The following is a 13,696-nucleotide window of genomic DNA, read 5'->3' on the forward strand; positions in this document are numbered from 1 at the left end:
CAAAATAATCTTAACCATGTTTTAGCTAATTTTAGGCGAAAACAGAGGACCGAACTGTGGTCTGGTTACGTTCGGGCCGCTACACATTTCTAGTTTCTGTAGGGATGAATCTTCAGGCTCTTGAGTAATGCACTCCTTTTTACTCCTTTTTACACATTTCTAGCTGCTCGCTCACACCAGTTAGTGACAAGCACAACACAAATCACGCATTTTCTTTTAGAGAAAAGACATACGTTTGATTTTATAAATAAAGCCACACAAATCACACACGTAAATATTCAAACAACAAAGGATCGCTGACGCTGCATCGATACCTACATGAAACGAAATACAGAAAAAGAAATGCCAGGCGGCTCATGAACTGACGAACGCTGATTTTATAAAGCGTCCAGTCAAATGTCCTGATGCTGCATCGATACCAACAATATATGCAACGAATGCTGCATCGATCGCTGCAGGCTCCGCTGGTTTTATAGAGCATCCTGTCAAATGTCTGACACAGAATAGCAAAAAACCCAGGCTATTCGCTGTAGGGAGTATCCGTTCGGTTCGAAATATCTGCCAACTACTGAAAAAAATTCAAGTATACGGTGCCGTTATATATCTACACAACCAAGCAGTCTTATGTCTAACAGAACGTGTTGCCATCGGAGCGGTACTTCCCTTAACCATGGCCAAGCGCTTGCTGCCATGGATCAGTGTCTTGGTCGTGCTCTCGACGCTGTGGCGCTCGTGCAGCCCGGCCGCCGGCGCCGACCCGACGGCCGGGTTCACCGCCGTGGAGGTCACGGAGGACCGGTTCAAGCTCCACAAGCCGTATGACCTGCCGCAGGAGCAGCGCTACGAGCTCCGCGCCGACGGCGTGCGGCGGTTCTGGGTCTACTGCGACGACAAGCCCTTCCGCGCCGGGAGCCCCACCAAGCCGCGCTCCGAGATCCTCCTCAACGTAGGTTGCATCAATCTCTCCTACACTACTAAACCAAACCTTCCTCACATTGATTTCTGACGGATTAGCAATGGAGTTTTGTTGGTTTGACACGTCGATTTTGGTTTCCAATTCCGGGGTGGAGCAGGTAACGTACAGCTCCGGGGTGTGGCAGTTCGAGGGGTACGGCTACGTGCCGGCCGGCACGACGGGAGTGTCCGTGATGCAGGTGTTCGGCGCGGCAGGCCCGCCGCGGAACACGACGCTGATGCTGCACGTCTACGGCGGACGGCTCGTGTACTACAACGATGAGACCAAGGTGGTCGACAGCCACATCTACGACCGGTGGTTCAGGCTCAACGTGGTCCACGATGTCCAAGCGTCGGCCCTCACCGTGTTCATCGACGGCGACCAGAGGCTGGTCGTCCCAGGCTACGGCGGCGACTTCCACTACTTCAAGTTCGGTGTGTACACGCAAACGGACCCCTCGCACTACATGGAGTCGCGGTGGAGGGATGTCAAGGTCTACACTAAGACTTCCTACTGAAAAATGTAAGAAATCAACCTGCAAGATTTCGGCATGAATTACTTGGGGACTGGAGTACATTTGATTGGCATGTGGAAGAAAAGAATTTTGTACTTATTAGTGTGATGATGCAATGGATTAATGGATACGGTACATATGTCTCTATCTGCCATGAGAAATTAATGCAGTAGATGTTGTGGCACATCCATGATTACAAATCACCCCGGTCGGTCCAGTGCGTCGCTCTCTAAGAGCATCTACAGCTGTTCCTTTTTTTTTGATACGCAAAGCTTGTGTATCCTTTCATTGATAGAAGATAGAATGAGTACATGAGATGATACAACACATGACACGAACGTAAGGGGCATGAACATGGTGCCCGAAGCGTAAAGACGAGAGATGCTCGACCCAAACAAAGAAGAACACAGCTAAACTCTCTGACTAGAGAAGCTATCCAACTAGCAACCAAACTACGAACATCTCCAAAACTAGCACTGAGGACGCCACAAGCAAAACAAGACAACGCCTTCACGAAGAAGAACGACACCGAGACGCCATCGTCATCCGGTCCAGAAAACCGGACCTAGGGTTTTCCCTAAAGCTCGAAGAGGGGCGCAGAAGATGGCCATGGCAGCGCCTTCAAGAAGGGCACGGCATCCACAGATGTCGCCCTTGCCAGCATAAGTTGCAGGGATTTTGCCATGGCCAAATTCCGAGCAATCCCAAGCCGTCGGAGCACAGATCGGATACGAAGCAGTCATGCCTACGCCGGAGCAGCGACTGTAAGAAGGGCAGTCGCACCCGACGCTGAAGGAGACATCAGGTGTCGCTGGACGCGTGAGCTTCGGAGGAGGGCGAGGCTGCGTGGCTGAGCGGAGCGAAAGGTGGCGGGGATGTGACGGTGGCCGGAGCCCCGGTCGAGCCATGATATGGACAGGAGCGTAGATCCCTACCACCGGGACCGGAGCAGCAGGGTGCACCGGCGTGCCCAAGGAGCCAGAAGGTGACGCAGCTCCCAAAGCATGCCGGAAGCAAAGAACTACCGGGATGGACGGCCAACCAAGGTACCGATAGGGTGGTGGTGAAGCGGAGATGCTGAGGAACGAATGAGTCAAAGGAGCCAGAAAGCATAGCTACCAGGGCGTGCCGGGTTCGAAGCCGCACCGGTGGCCAGGGGCACATGAGGAGGTGCAGGTCCATGGCCACAGGGCTGAAGCCGCTCTTGCTGGGTGGAAGATGAGGGGGACTCGTGTGCAACCAAAATCCGGATGGTGTGCAGCAAAAAGCCGCCACCGCTGGCGCAACCAGCTGCCTCCAAGACTGTCTCCCGAGGAGGCTGGCCCGGAGCTCGAAGGGATGGGGGGTTGGAAGCAATTGGCAGGGCACGCCCGACCACCACGGGGCCGGCCGGAGAGCACCACAGCCAGCCAGCGTGGACCTCTCAAATCATTCTCAAACGTTTGCGGATGTGTCCGGTCAATGATCGGAGATGAGAGAATGAAAAAAGTGCTCGCAAACTGGTGTGGCGGCCGCTCCTTCGGGCGGATCATGTGGGATGGTCCCGGTCCGATAAGGTTCGATCCGGCGGCAAGGGCTGAAGCTGGCTGAGGCTGGTGGATCGGTGTGCAGTGCTGGTGGCGTGGCTGAGGTGGTGGAGGTGCGTGCGCATCCCAGAGTCTGGTCGGGCCTTCCTCCCGGCTTCTGAACGATGGTGTGGGCTTCCCTTAGGCCCATCCTTGGCGTTGGTGGTGGCGGAACTACCCCCTCTTCGGTAGACGGGCGACTATTGGTGGCCTCTCGTCGGTCCACGCCAGTGCCGCGGTGGGGTGAAGTAGGGGGGAAGCCGGTAGAGGGATGGCGGCTCCGACGCGGTCGTGCTGCCCGTCGCCGTCACAGAGGGTGCTGGTCGTGGCCTGTGCCGCTCCTCCCTTTTCTCCTTTCCTCGGCACGGTGCTTTCTGTCGCTCACCAAGCGATGCTTGAGGTGGGACGGTTGCTACCGGTTTCGGCGCTGGTTGGCGTTGCCGGAGATATTCAAAGCCATCCCCTTTGATGTTCTCGGAGCGGTCTGGGTGTAGGTCGGCGGCCCTGGCGGTGGGAGGCGTGTTTGTCTTGGGCAAATTGCGCGGCACGGGTGCAGGCGAGCAGACATGCCCGCCTGGTTGGCGTAGCGGGGGTGCGACAGAGGGGTCGGAGCACCGGGGTACATTACTTGCCCAGTCTTTGTGTTGGGCGATGCCGGCGGCGCCCGTGGATGTCGTTGATGACCCATACGTATAGAAGATCACAACAGTTTTTGAGGGTAGTATTTCGCCCAAATTTATTGATTTGACACAAGGAAAGCCAAAGAATATTTATGGACCTTAGGAGTTGAGTTGTAAGGTCAACCACGCCTGAGAAGTCACCTCCTTGTAACAATTTTTATGATGGTAGTAGAAACAATAGTAGCAATAATAATAGTAATAGTAGCAGTTATTCAGGCAATCCCCAACTCGATGCCAGTTTTCAATGGTGAAGCAATGGGGAAGCACATAGACTAGCTAGAATGGCGACCACGTTTCAGGCGGGGCGTCGTGTTTGGTTATTAGAAACCCCTGAACATCCCGTTATTTGTTGAACATTGAAATAAAGTCTTCTCGGTAAGGAAATTTACCGCAACATTACCCAAATATTAAAGTATATGATGGCTTCTCAAAGCACAAAAATGAAGAAGTAACTATATGAACAGTACATGATATTGCAATAAAATTCAAACCACTGTTACACGCAACGTGACAAAAATACCGACAAAGGTGAGAGTTCACCCGCACTAAATCATATATAATGGTTTACCTCATATATCTTTTAATTAGGAAAAAGGAAAAGCCAGTTATGACGAAGCTTTCTTCGAGTCAGGTTCATGTGCACCGAGACGAGAAACGAAGAACGCCGGCCAATCCATCTCGAGTGGGACAACGTGCCGACGGCTGATTTTGCCAAAGTAGGTAAATATCTTCATTGCCCCCGTCTCAAGATCTGTAGCGTACATGTTCCCGGAGTCGTCCTTGACGAACAACATGCCACCCTTCTCTTCCAAAAGTATTAACATAAAAGACTTGCTAGGTGGGTTTAGCTCAATAACCTGAGTTCGAAGCCACCTTATAGGAGTGGCATCCTCTTGCCGCGTCCATCTCTCTAGTTGGGGGCCTCGCTTTTGCACATGAAGAAATGAGAGTTGCCCGTCAACATCGACAGTAAGGAGAGTATGTTGTGGTTCATCATAATTGTGAGGTTTATACTTTGGAGCTCTGATCAGTTCGCCTGAGGTATCAATCTTAAGGAGGTGTTGAGGTCCCAGCATCCACTTCAATGGTATGCAAGATCGGCTCGTGTATTGTGAAGTAATGAACGAGCCAGCTTGCCGTGCCACGACATACAACAGCGTGGGGGTGCCTAAGCGGCAAGTAGTAACCACCACTGTCCTTAGAAGGGAAAATTAGCTTACTCGGCCAACTCCATCTTAGCTTACCGGACGTGAACGTGTGGAGGTTGTGTGGCCGGTAATGCATGTCAGTGCCAATGACGAGCACTTTGAAGAAGGACGAGTAGCCTGACGGCACCGAAGGTTGCTGGTCGCCGTTCCTTGTACAGTCTGCGCTGGTTAGGATGGCATAGCCACTCTTGTCGAAATCCCGAACACAATCTAACAGAAGAAGCTTGTCACATGCGCCAGAAAGCAAATTGCAGACAGCTAGGCGGACAGACGAGAGCAAGCAACCTTTGCCTTTGCCGGTGGGTGTATCCAGGCGTACAAGGAGGAGGCCGTGGCGAGTGACAAGCGGCACCGCATTGTGCAGCAGGCCTCTTTTACGGCCTCCTGTACCACTTGTTGCTGCTCGGAAAAAATGACTCTTGAGAGCGACGGTCAGAATCAAACACCGACCCCGGCGTGGGGACGAGGCGTGTCACAAAGGTAGGGTCGTCCTTGATGACGATTTTCTCCCATAGGAAGAAACCAGGGAGGAACGACGCCGTATCATGGCCTGGCCAGCAGCTGTGGCGAAGAAGTAAGGCCTTGCTTACAATGCGGCGCCATTGCTTGCACGTCATGGCGCAACAGAAGAGGTCGGTCACATCGTCCATGCGCACGAGGATCTCGCGGATCACATCGTCCGGGAGCGACGCCGCGGCCTGCGCCTCCGTCCCTTCCATCTTCTGCCGTATCGCGATATCGGAGTGTGTGACTGGACGAGTCTCCCGTACGAGGAGGCCCCAACGTGTCTCTAGGCCGTGGTTTTGGAGGACCTCAAGGCCCGGATCCGAATTGGAGTCACGATCGAATTCACGTCCGCGGTGTGTTCTTACAATTCGTAACCGGGAAGGCCTCCCACGTAGTAGTATCTCGAGGCGTCCCGGCCGTGTGCGGATCAGCCGGCTGGCTAGCAGTTGGATCCGTCCATTAGATCGCAATGCTGCTCCTATCGCCTGTTTCTTTTTTGCCCACGTAGTATTATCCTATCGCCTGTTTCTACTTCCAAAAGATCGTGAGCTCGTGACACATTCGGACACGATGAGTTCGACGAAGAGTCCAAACCGGCCAGGCCCAAGGTTATCATATACACGGCCGGTCGACCGCTAGTAGACACGTAAGCAAAATCTACCTCGAGTCTCCCTCCGACCGCACGGCGAAGCTCACGCGAGACATGGTCGTCCCTGAAGAGCTCACGGCGATGTCGCTCCCGGACGACATGGTCTGCGAGATCCTCGCGCACGTGGGGGACATGCGCGACCTCTTCCGCTGTGCCAGGACGTGCAAGCGGTGGAGCCGCCTTGCGGACGACGTCCGCCGCGGGAGGCTGGAGTGGACGTCGTCGTTCGTTTCTGGCTTACATATGAAGAACCACAACTTATTGTTTCTGCTGACAAGACACTATCGTTGCTTTACCTGCAAAAGCCAGGCCTCCAGGTAAAAATATGCATGTGGCAAGTTAGTGAGGGGGGTAATAGTGGCGGTAGATGGCTCTGCAGCCGAGTCATCGAGCTAAAAGCGCCCAAGCAGATTCGAGAAGAAGAGATGCACTTGACCTTTCTGGCAGAGAAGAATGGCACGTTACTCGTCAAGTACAACTGCATGAACCTCTACGCAGCCGATCTTAGGACAGGGGTCATGAAGAGTCTCATGTATTGCGGTAAGGTTACCTACTGGAAGGTTGTGCCCTTTGAGATATATTGGCCTGTGTGCTAATCCTTTCTAGTGTTGGTACGCCATAGATGCACATGAACTTGACTTCAAGGCACCATCCTCTCATAATTGTATTTCATTTACTTTGAGAATCTATTGGGTAAATCATTATGTTTTGGTGTGGATATGGATCAGCTTACTAGTACCCCGAAGAAAATGCTTGATAGAAGAAAATTATACTGCATAAAAAGCTTATTTCATGTGAATATTCAATTCTGCACTCGAGCTCATCTGATCTAAAATCAAAAGAAATATTAGAAAATTAAGTAAATCAGATTTTGTTTTACATGGACGATGTTTGAGTGTGTGAGGTCCGTCAGTGGCGAAGCCACGTTGAGTGTAGTGTAGTCAATTGACCACATAGGTTTTTGGCAAATCCTTTGTACACGAGTACAAATCATGTAATTTATTTTATAAAATTGCACTAGTAGAAAACAGGGCTTTGGTCCAGGCCGGGTCAGCCCATTAGTCCCGGTTCAGTCCAGAACCGGGACCAATGTGGGCATTGGTCCCGGTTCGTGAGCCCAGGGGGCCGGCCGGGCCACGTGGGCCATTGGTCCCGGTTCATCTGGACCTTTTGGTCCCGGTTGGTGGGATGAACCGGGACCAATGGGCCTCGCTCCTGGCCCACCACCATTGGTCCCGATTGGTGGCTTGAAACGGGACCAAAGGCTCCCCTTTAGTCCCGGCTCAAGTCACCAACCGGGACCAATGAGGTGCCTATATATACCCCTCGCTCGCGAGCAGAGCACCCCAGTGCTCTGTTTTTCTCTGGCCGAGGGGGAGAGGGCTTGGTGGTGCTCTAGCTCACCTCCTATGCACACAAGGTGTTCGATGGAATGCCCGAGCCACACTACTTAAGCTTTCTCCTCTCCAAGCTCGACCTCCAAGCTCCATTTTCCATAATATTTGTCTAGGTTTAGCGGTCCGTCACGCCCCGTCCCCGTCTTCACTGCCATCGATCACCCGCGCCGAGCTCATCGCCGGCACCACCGTGGTGAGCCTCTTGTTCTTATCTTCTTTCTGAAAGGAAAAATATTCTTACTTGTATGTTTACATAGATACTTGTATTATTTTCTTACTTTTATTATTGCATCTTATATAGTGCGATGGTTTTGGTATCCGCCCCCGTCGGCCCTCGTCATGTCTGGTGAAAAAGAGGTGACCGGATTGCAAACATGCATCCAGTCCCTGGTGAACAAGCCAATCCGGCTTGTTAATGTAATCCAGGTTATGCTCGTCCGCCGGATCCTCCCGTGCCAACAACGGGATTTTAATCTGTGAGAGTTCGACCCGGCGCAGCACCAAACCCTTAGCAGGCTCTTCGACACGACGTACGAAGATGCCTGGAAGGTGCTATTCAAGGGCGCCGAGGCTCCCGCATCCGCTTCCGAGGACCGCGGATATAGCTCGCGGCGTCACGCTAGCGAGGTAAGCTATCTTCACCTACTACAGGATGTTAAGCTTTCTTCATAGTTTGACTCTATGCGGGATCTAAACTCCCTTACCTTTGACAGGCTTGGCGGGCGATATCCGGACCGATTAACTGTCCGGCTCCGCTGCCCGAAGACCCAGCCCCAGCTCTACTAGCGAAGCTGCTGGTTCCGGCGCCTTATGTGGTGCCGGAGAAGAAGGCTAAGAAGAAGAAGACCACGGGGACTCGAAAGAGTGCCCTCAACGTGGTGGTGTCGAACTCGTCATCTGACGAGTCCGAGACGCCCTCCTCCCGTGAAAACGAGGAGGAGGAAGAAGAAAACTCTCCCCGCCCCCCAGCGGAGGGAGGAGAGAAGAGGAAGGCCGCCCCACCGGGGGAGGCCGAGGGGTCTAGGAAAAGGAAGACCCCTCCGCCGGACTACGCCCCCAACGCCGAAGAGGGCAAAGAGGAGTGGCCAAATAGGGCCAAGCGTCCGGCGAAATCGTAAGTTCGGATATCAGAATAACTCATGATGTTCCTTTGTTGCACAGCTTTCCCTGATGTCGAATGTAATTATGCAGTCCGCCCCGGGCCGAATTCGACGAATCATCGGGCAGCTTCCTGGACTCATCGGACGTGAACTCAGTTCCGCCCGATGTCTCCCCCCGCACTGCAGACGACGCCGAAGTGGCGTCACGACAAGCTCCAGGGCAGGAGGAGGTGGTCCCGGAGGAGCCGCAAGGCAACCTCCCGGACTCCAGGAGTGAAGGGGATAAGGCCCCCCAGGGCTCCAAGTCCGGCTTTGTGTCGGACACCGCGCCGGAATCTTCCACAGTTCCGGACCGCGGTAGGCGAACTCCTTCCAAGAGGAGCAAGCCTTCTGAGCCGGCGGCCTCCGTCCAATCGGAGGTGCCGGACAATCTGCTGGAGGTGCTCGATGGCGCCTCCATCGACGAGGGGCACCGTACTATTATGAGTACGGTGATCCAGAAGGTTCAGTCCGCCAAGAGCGGACTGACTGAAGCTTGCGCTAGCCTTCTAACAGGCTTCGAGGTAAGTGAAAATATGTAAAAATATTACCGCATAGACAGTAGCCCCTGATGCTCTGTTTGGCATTCGGAAAGAAAAGCCGAATAGAGGATCTATTAAATTTCGCAGGAGTCTAACAAAAAAAGAGTCAATATGCGTATGCAGGCTTCGCTGCTATCCACCGCCGCACTGACTGCGGAGGTGGGTGTCCTGAAGCAGGACTTCGAGCAAACCGAGCAAGAGCTCGGCCTTGCCAAGCGGCGGCTCGAGGAGAAAGAAGGTAAGAAATACCTTACAGAAAAGGTGCCTATAGAAAGGCGTGATTGCAAAAAAAATAACAGGATTGTACTGCTTATTGTAGAGGCCACGACTGAGGTGGCGACCCTTAAGCAGGCGTTGTCTGAGGCCGAAAAGAAAACGGCCACGGAGCGCACCGAGCGAGACAGACTTGGGGCTCAGGTCGGCGAGGTGCAGCAAGAGCTTCAGGCTCTCATGAAAAAACATGAGAGTTTGGAGCTTGAGTCAAAGGCGCAAGCATCCGAGCTTGCGACGGTCCTTGAGACTGCCAAGTCTGCCAAGGCCGAAGCCCAAAAGGCCCTCCAAGAGTTGGAGGAGATGAGGAAGATAGCAGCGGGTAAGGCATTCTTCATGCAAAGCAGAAATATAAAAGTAAACTACTTGTTACTTACCCGAATCCGGAGCTCTCCAGGGGCATTCACAGATCTTCCCCGCAGCGTATCCGATGCCGCCGCATTCTACCGAGCTGAAGAGGGCAGCTCGACGGAGAAGGTGTTCTGGTCTCAGTATTCTGAGGCCGGACACCCTGTGCCTTTGAGCGACCAGCTGAAACAGCTGGTCGAGCTCCACAAGGCGGCCGAACAGGCCATGAAAGGCTTCATAGTTCGGCTGTGGCTCAGAGAGGCCCTGCCTGGGAGCTATTTCGGGCTGGTGCGGCGGCTGGTGGAGGCCTGTCCGAGGCTCGAGGTCATCAAGCGCTCCGTCTGCATCGAAGGTGCCCGTCGGGCCCTTGCCCGTGCAAAGGTGCACTGGGGTAAGCTGGACGGTGAGAAGCTTGTGAAGGACGGGCCGCTGCCGGGGAAGGAGCATCACATGCCCGAGAACTACTACAAGGATGTTCTTGCAGGTGCCCGCCTTGTGGCGGATGAATGTACCAAGGATGTGATTTTTGAATGAACTCGCTCGTGTTTATCCTGTGCGCTGAAAACTTGTTCATATGCGCTAAGCAATGCTTATTGAATTTAAAATATTACTTTCTGTGCGGCCATTTATTAAAAAATTGAGAGATGGTCAGTCGTCGGCTTCTGCCCCCATGCCACTAGTGTTGAGGTGTTCGGGATAAACCTGAGCGCTCTTTTTCCCATAGTTGGGTCCTTCGAGGGAGGCGCTCAGCACAACGAACCAGGCAATCGGACTATAATGCTTGAACACTCTCACTTAGCCATAGAACTCTATAATTTTAAATTTCGGCGAAGCCCCTAGTTCGGAAGACCGAGTTCGGGGCGCTATCCACGCCTTGGCCGGACAAAGCCAGCTCCTCGCTCGAAGCGGCATAAGTCTTTAGGGACTCGAAAAACCTCTCGAACAGCGACCGGTCTCTCGCCTCATCATGACAGTCGGTTTTAGCTTTCTCCACTGAGGTGCTTAACCCAGCTGAACCGGGGCACAATTGCAGTGGTTCTCCTAGTGCTACCTTAGCCAATAGAGCGGAACGTAAGGCACCAAAACATAGGAGCCGGGCAAACCCAACTATTGACCCAAATCATGATTCGGAGCCGATGCATATAGTGCTATAAGTTCGAGGTGCCGTACTTGTGAAAGTGTACGGACTTCTCACACCATTATGAGGGGTACTGAAGCCCCTAGCGTGTTTGCCGTACCATGGTGTACGGGTGCAATCATGTCATTTAATAAACATATATGTGAAAAGAGGATAATGCAAAAAAATAGACAAAAATCTAAGCATTGTTTATAGAGAGGCTATTTATCAAAGCCGAACGATACAAATAGTGCGGTAAGCAAAAGATATTGGACTAGTCAATATGTCCTGACCAGGGGCAGGCCGCGGAATTGTATTTAAAACAGGTATACCACTCGTAATAGAGACCACCTGGGAGTTCCATAATGCGGCATGGCTTTTCTGCCTCCCTGGATCTTGCATCGTTTGTGCGGCAGTCGAATTGCCGAACAGGTCGTCCGAAGTATGGAGTCCTGAAAGTAAGAAAAAATTAAAAAAAGAATCCGGCAGCCCCTAGTATGTTTTAAGCCGTATTTTGGGCGTGTCATTATTGTGCCCCTTCCCCTGTGCCCATGGTATTTCAAGGGCGTAGTTATGTACGTGAGGTACTGGTTTCGTTATGTCGCGAAAGCTGGGGTTGGGGCCGCATTGCTACGCTTGCTCAGAGTGTGCCAGGCGGTCCTGCTGTGGGTTACTCCGGGCGCGCTTGGCAGTGTCTGGCTTTTTAATGGCCGGACTGGAGAATTGCCTGAGAAGGCTACTTTGTACCTCCGCTGCGAGAGCCGCCGTATGCTCCTCCGTATGGAGGGAGCGTTCGGTGTTTTCGTTGACCGTAATTACTCCTCGAGGGCCTGGCATCTTGAGCTTGAGATATGCGTAGTGCGGCACCGTATTGAACTTTACGAATGCGGTTCGTCCGAGCAGGGCGTGATAGCCACTGCGAAACGGGACTATATCGAAGATTAACTTTTCGCTTCGGAAGTTGTCCGGGGATCCGAAGACCACGTCAAGTGTTACTGAGCCTGTACAGTTGGCTTCTACACCTGGTATAACGCCTTTAAAGGTCGTTCTTGTGGGCTTAATCCTTGAGGGATCTGTGCCCATTTTCCACACTGTATCCTGATAAAGCAGGTTCAGGCTACTGCCGCCGTTCATGAGGACTCTTGTGACATGAAATCCGTTGATAATTGGGTCGAGAACCAATGCGGCGAAGCCGCCATGACGGATGCTAGTGGGATGGTCCCTTCGATCAAAAGTGATCGGGCAGGAGGACCATGGGTTGAACTTTGGGGCGACTGGCTCCATCGCGTATACGTCCCGTAGCGCACGCTTCCGCTCCCGCTTGGGAATGTGGGTTGCGTATATCATGTTCACCGTCCGCACTTGTGGGGGAAAGCCCTTCTGTCCATTGTTGTTTGGCGGCTTGGGCTCCTCGTCGTCGTTGTGTAGCCCCTTGTCTCTGTTTCCGGCCCTTAACTTGCCTGCCTACTTGAACACCCAACAATCCCTGTTAGTGTGATTGGCTGGCCTTTCGGGGGTGCCATGTATCTGGCACAAGCGATCGAGTATTCGGTCCAAACTAGACGGGCCCTGAGTATTCTTTTTGAATGGCTTTTTCCGCTGACCGGATTTGTAGCCTTTGAATCCGGCATTGACTGTCGTGTCTTCATTGTTGTCACTGTTGACGCGGCGTTTTTGCTTATTCCGACGTGTCCTGCCACTTTTGTCCTTGGTGTCCGAATTACCAGGGTTCTTTGATAAGTTGTTACTGCGAGCTAGCCAGCTGTCTTCTCCCGCGCAAAAGCGGGTCATGAGTGTCGTGAGGGCTGCCATGGATTTCGGCTTTTCCTGTCCCAGGTGCCGGGCAAGCCACTCGTCGCGGATGTTATGCTTGAAGGATGCTAGGGCCTCTGTGTCCGGACAGTCGACTATCAGGTTTTTCTTTGTTAGGAACCATGTCCAGAATTGTCTGGCCGATTCCTCTGGCTGCTGAATTATGTGGCTTAAGTTGCCGGCATCCGGCGGTCGCACGTAAGTGCCCTGGAAGTTGTCGAGGAATGCGGCTTCCAGGTCCTCCCAAGAACCGATTGAGTCTGCTGGCAAGTTTGAGCGGGAGGTATTTGATGGCGTGTAGATCATCGCCGCGTGCCATGTGGATGTGAAGGAGATAATCCTCGATCCATACCGCCGGATCTGTTGTGCCATCGTATGGTTCGAAGTTTACGGGTTTGAAACCCTCTGGGATTTTATGATCCATTACTTCATTCATGAAGCATAACGGGTGTGCGGCGCCTCTGTACTGGGCTATATCACGACGCAGCTCGGAAGAGCTATGTCTGTTGTGTTCGGCCCGGCCGGATTTGTTGTATCCGGAGTGAAGATCATTATCACATGCCGTAGGGCGCCTGCGCGATCCGTAGATCGATCTTGTTTGTCTTGCCTTATCCTCCAGTATATCTCGCAGGTCGGGCGCATTTTCCCGTGCCTTAGTTGAGCGGCGTCGGGGCATGGCTTGGGTGGAGGGCCGAGAGGCCTCTTTGTCGCGGCCGCGAGGTGTCCGGTCTGCCATGTCATGCGCTGGTGATGTAGGTGCTTCCTCCTCTGATCGGGGTAGCGGCCTGCGCTTCGGGTAACTCTTGGAGGGGCGTTCGAGTTCATACTCTTCAGCCGCAAGGACTTCAGTCCATCTGTCAGCTAGCAAATCTTGGGCAGCTCTAAGCTGTTGCTGCTTTTTCTTGAGGCTGCTTGCCGTGGCTAAAAGCCTGCGTTTAAAACGCTCTTGTTCGGCGGGGTCTGATGGTATGACGAATTCGTCGTCATCGAGGC

At 53.0% G+C, this 13,696-nt stretch overlaps 1 protein-coding gene across 1 annotated transcript; it reads left to right on the forward strand.

The window, feature by feature from the left end:
- Nucleotides 1–670: 670 nt before the first annotated feature.
- Nucleotides 671–1,472, forward strand: LOC123152005 (citrate-binding protein-like). Its single transcript, XM_044571617.1, has 2 exons — nt 671–946; nt 1,074–1,472. Exons 1-2 carry the CDS (start codon nt 671–673, stop codon nt 1,470–1,472), a joined length of 675 nt encoding a protein of 224 aa, XP_044427552.1.
- Nucleotides 1,473–13,696: the final 12,224 nt, after the last annotated feature.

Source organism: Triticum aestivum, chromosome 7A (genome assembly GCF_018294505.1).
Source record: "Triticum aestivum cultivar Chinese Spring chromosome 7A, IWGSC CS RefSeq v2.1, whole genome shotgun sequence".
Lineage (NCBI taxonomy): Eukaryota > Viridiplantae > Streptophyta > Magnoliopsida > Poales > Poaceae > Triticum > Triticum aestivum.

What these genes read in the sequence shown, in the direction of transcription:
- LOC123152005 (XM_044571617.1), top strand. Translation starts at nt 671, where the DNA reads ATGGCCAAGCGCTTGCTGCCATGGATCAGTGTCTTGGTCGTGCTCTCG. An exon ending in GCTCCGAGATCCTCCTCAAC is followed by an intron (nt 947 to 1,073) that starts GTAGGTTGCATC and finishes GGGGTGGAGCAG; the next exon opens with GTAACGTACAGCTCCGGGGT.